The sequence below is a fragment of the Pelecanus crispus genome, chromosome 5 (genome assembly GCF_030463565.1).
Source record: "Pelecanus crispus isolate bPelCri1 chromosome 5, bPelCri1.pri, whole genome shotgun sequence".
In the NCBI taxonomy this organism is placed as follows: Eukaryota; Metazoa; Chordata; class Aves; order Pelecaniformes; family Pelecanidae; genus Pelecanus; species Pelecanus crispus.
Genome location: NC_134647.1, coordinates 26,079 through 30,220, shown reverse-complemented (window position 1 = coordinate 30,220; position 4,142 = coordinate 26,079). Strand labels below are relative to the sequence as shown.

The 4,142-nt window shown below is 44.1% G+C and overlaps 1 protein-coding gene across 1 annotated transcript; it reads left to right on the top strand.

Annotated features, from left to right (window-relative positions):
* Window positions 1–1,649: 1,649 nt before the first annotated feature.
* Window positions 1,650–3,518, top strand: LOC142593528 (uncharacterized). Its single transcript, XM_075710325.1, is given in 3 exon segments — window positions 1,650–2,476; window positions 3,034–3,373; window positions 3,375–3,518. Coding segments are annotated over 3 exon segments (1,311 nt in total).
* Window positions 3,519–4,142: the final 624 nt, after the last annotated feature.

Sequence of the window (4,142 nt, the reverse complement as noted above, 5' to 3'; positions counted from 1 at the left end):
ACAATAATAGGGATGAGGAGGAAAGGAAAAGACAGGAGAAAGATCAAGTGAGAAAGGACAGTCGCAAGGCTCAATCGCTAGCTGCTGCAATAACAAAAGGCAATCAGAATGGTAATTGGAGAAATAATGGGCAGGGATCAAGAAGCCCCCCTTAAAAGGAAATACAAAACTTCCCAGGGGCCGAGGGAATGCCAATTTTTAGGTAGAGATGAGCATGCTCTCTGCAGGCAGAGGGGGCACTGGAAAAGGGAGTGCCCTCTAAATCAAAATCAAAACCCCTTCCAGAAAGAGACTCCTCGGTTAGAGGAATTGCTTACTTTAGGTCAAGATTCCGACCGAAGGGGACCAGGGGATGACTCGAAAGTACTCCCAACAGAACCCCCGGTTACCCTGAAGTTGGGGAATGACAAAATAAATTTCTTAGTTGACACGGGGGCCGCATACTCACCCTTAAACACCTGTAAAGGTAAAATAAGTAAGCAAAGTATGCCTATTATTGGGGCAACAGGAAAAAGGGAAGTAAGGCCTTTCTTTCAAGCAATTAAGTGTGGAATTGGTAATCGAATTTTTACTCACAAATTCTTGTATATTCCCGATTGCCCGATGCCTTTGCTGGGAAGAGACATACTTAGTAAATTGAATGCCCAGATTGTGTTTGAAGGGGATAATATACAAGTACAAATACCTGAAGAAAAAGCCTTGGGGGCGCAAGTGTTTCTGTTACAGGAAGAAATACGAGAGAACTCTGAACCCGACGCTGTTCCGGAAGAACTACTGAATGCAGTAACCCCCTCGGTACGGGCCTCCGGGATACAAGGGCAATCCCATGCTGCAGAACCGGTGAACATCATATGAAAGCCAGGGGCACGACCGGTAAGGTGAAAACAGTATCCTGTAAAATTGGAAAGTAGAAAAGGTTTGGAACCTCTAATAGAGACATTTGTAACCCATGGATTATTACGGGAATGTCAGTTGGAATATAATACCCCAATTTTACCAGTGAAAAAGCCACACGCAGATGAGTACCGGTTAGCACGGGATTTGAGGGCAATTAATCAAATAGTACAAGACATCCACCCGGTGGTAGCAAATCCATATACCTTACTGACTGCCATTAAAGAGACTGATCAGCGGTTCACAGTATTGGATCTAAAAGATGCCTTCTTTTGTATACCCTTGGAATTTGAGAGTCAAAAATTATTTGCCTTTGAGTGGGAAAACCCTAAAATGGGTCAAAAAACTCAATTATGCTGGACTGTCCTCCCTCAAGGGTTCAAGACTAGCCTGACATTCTTTGGGAATCAATTGGCTAAGGAATTGGAAAGCTGGCAGAAGGACAATAAGGGAGTGACTTTACTGTGATACGTAGATGACATCCTCCTGGGAACTCAAACACGGGAGGAATCTGTACGATACACTATTGATCTTTTTGAACTTCTCGGGAACAATGGGATACAGAGTATTAAAATGGAAGGCACCAATTGCCCAACACACGGTCACCTGTGTGGGTTTTACCATTAGCAAAGGACAGCGGAGTTTGGGGACTGAGAGGAAAGAAGCGATTTGTCAGATACCAGAACCCAGATCAAAACGAGAACTGAGGGCCTTTCTTGGAACGGCGGGGGGTGGGGGGGTGTCGATCATGGATTATGAATTTTGGACTGACCACTAAACCTTTCTATGAAGCAGCGAAAGGAACGGGAGAAATCCTGGAATGGACACCCGAGTGCTGCAAAGCCTTCCGTCAGCTAAAACGAGATTTGATGTCAGCACCGGCCTTGGGACTTCCAAATTGGGAGAAGCCATTCGAGCTGTTTGTAGGTGAGAGGCAGCGTGTCGCGTTGGGTGTTTTGGTTCAAAAAGCTGGATCCTGGAAACGCCCTGTGGGATATTTTTCTAAGCGACTGGATCGAGCGAGTAAGGGGCAGCCTTCATGTCTACGAGCTGTTGCTGCAACGGTGCTACTTATTCAAGAGGCTAGGAAACTGACTTTGGGACAAGAGATAACCGTACAGGTACCGCATGCAGTTACGACCACTTTGGAACAAAAGGGGGGACATTGGCTGTCCCCTAGCCGGATGATAAAATATCAGGCCGTGCTGCTAGAACGAGACAATGTGGAACTAAAAGTGACTACAACTCTGAATCCAGCCACCCTGATACTGCTGCCTGGAGAAACAGAATTAGAACACGATTGCCTACAAACAGTCGAACGGGTCTATTCCAGCAGGGTGGACTTGAAAGATACCCCGCTGGAACAGGCCGAACTAAATCTGTTCATAGATGGAAGCAGTCAAGCTATCGATGGAGTTCGGAGAGCAGGATATGCTGTCGTGATTGGAGGAAAGGAAATACAAGAATTAGAAGCTAAAGCTCTCCCGGCTAATACATCAGCCCAGAAGGCGGAGCTAGTAGCCCTAATAAGAGCCCTAGAACTTGCTGAAGCAAAGATTGTGAATATATGGACAGACTCTACGTATGCATTTGGGGTTGTTCATGCACACGGGGCCATATGGAAAGAGAGAGGTCTCCTTTCATCACAAGGTACACCCGTTAATTATGGATACTTAATAGGAAAATTGTTGCCAGTTATCAACTGCCCAAGCGAGCGGCAGTTACGCATTGTAAAGCTCATCAATTTGGGAACGCTCCTGAAGTAGTTGGAAATCGACAAGCGGATTTGGCGGCTAAGAGAGCAGCAGCAGAACAGGTCCTTGGGATATGGCTTGAAAAATATGAAAACCTGAAGGGATCACCAAACTATAATCAGGAGGACAATCAGTTAGCTAAATTGCTTAATGCAGAAAAGAATCGAGACGGATTGGGGATTACAAACGATGACTGAGCGGTAGCGACCCCAACTGTTATGAGAGGATTCGTGGAAGAAGAGCATAAGAAAACACATTGGGGAATAGAAGCTGTTATGGACAACGTTAAACTTTATGTTCTAAGCATAGGGATGGGAAATGTAGCCAAGAGCATCATTCAGAAGTGAGAAATCTGTCAGCGAAACAATCCGCAAACACAACTTAGACCTCCGCCTGGGAAAACTGAAAAGGGAAATACACCAGGCAAGTATTGGCAAATAGATTTCTCAGAACTTCCCAGGCAAAGCGTGTATCGGCATCTATTGGTATCGGCGGATACATTTTCCAGGTGGCCAGAAGCTTTTCCCTGTCCCACCAACCAGGTTAGAGAGGTAGTTAAGGTATTATTGAAAGAAACAATACCTCATTTTGGGATTCCAATTGGAACGCCCTCAGATCGAGGACCACATTTTGTAGCAAAGGTACTTCAAACATTAGCAAAAATATTCAAAATAAAATGGGATTTACATCCACCGTGGAGGCTGCAGTCTAGCGGACAGGTAGAAAAAAATGAATCAAACAATTAAAAGACAACTCAATAAAATTTGTCAGGAGGCACAATTGAAGTGGCCAGATGCTCTCCCATTAGCATTGTTGAGAGCAAGGATTACACCGAGATCTAGAGAAAAGGTTAGCCCTTTTGAAATATGATAGGGGAAACCTTACCAAAGTATAAACCATGAGCCAGGATCTATAGAATTAATGGGAAAATAGTACCTTAAGGAATATTTGATCTCTCTAGGAAAGGTTTTGCATTCTCTCTACAGGTACCTACAGTCGAGAACAACTTTGAACTTAGATACCGCAGTCCATAAGATTCAACCAAGAGATCGTGTCTATCTGAGAACCTGGAATCATGAACCTTTAAAAGAACATTGGAAAGGACCCTTTCAAGTGCTCCTGACTATGTATACTGCAGTCAAGCCTGACAGAATAGGACCGTGGATTCATTACACCCGGATTAAGAAGGGTCTTCCGCCAGATAAGTGGACTGTGGAAAAACCAAGTGAAAGCTCTCTGCGGTTAACATTTAAAAAGAACAATTCATGAATCGAACGTGGAGTTTGTGGGTATTTTACTTTGAACCAGACTGTAAACAAACCTGGGTTACCTTAGGCCTAGCTACTATTACAATACAGAATAGAACGGTACTAGATATGATATTAGTCTCTCAAGGAGAAGCATGTACCATTATTAACAGCGGTTGTTGTACCTATATTGACCAATCAGGAAGGATAACCACAGATTTGAATAAGATTTGGGAACAAACTCGGG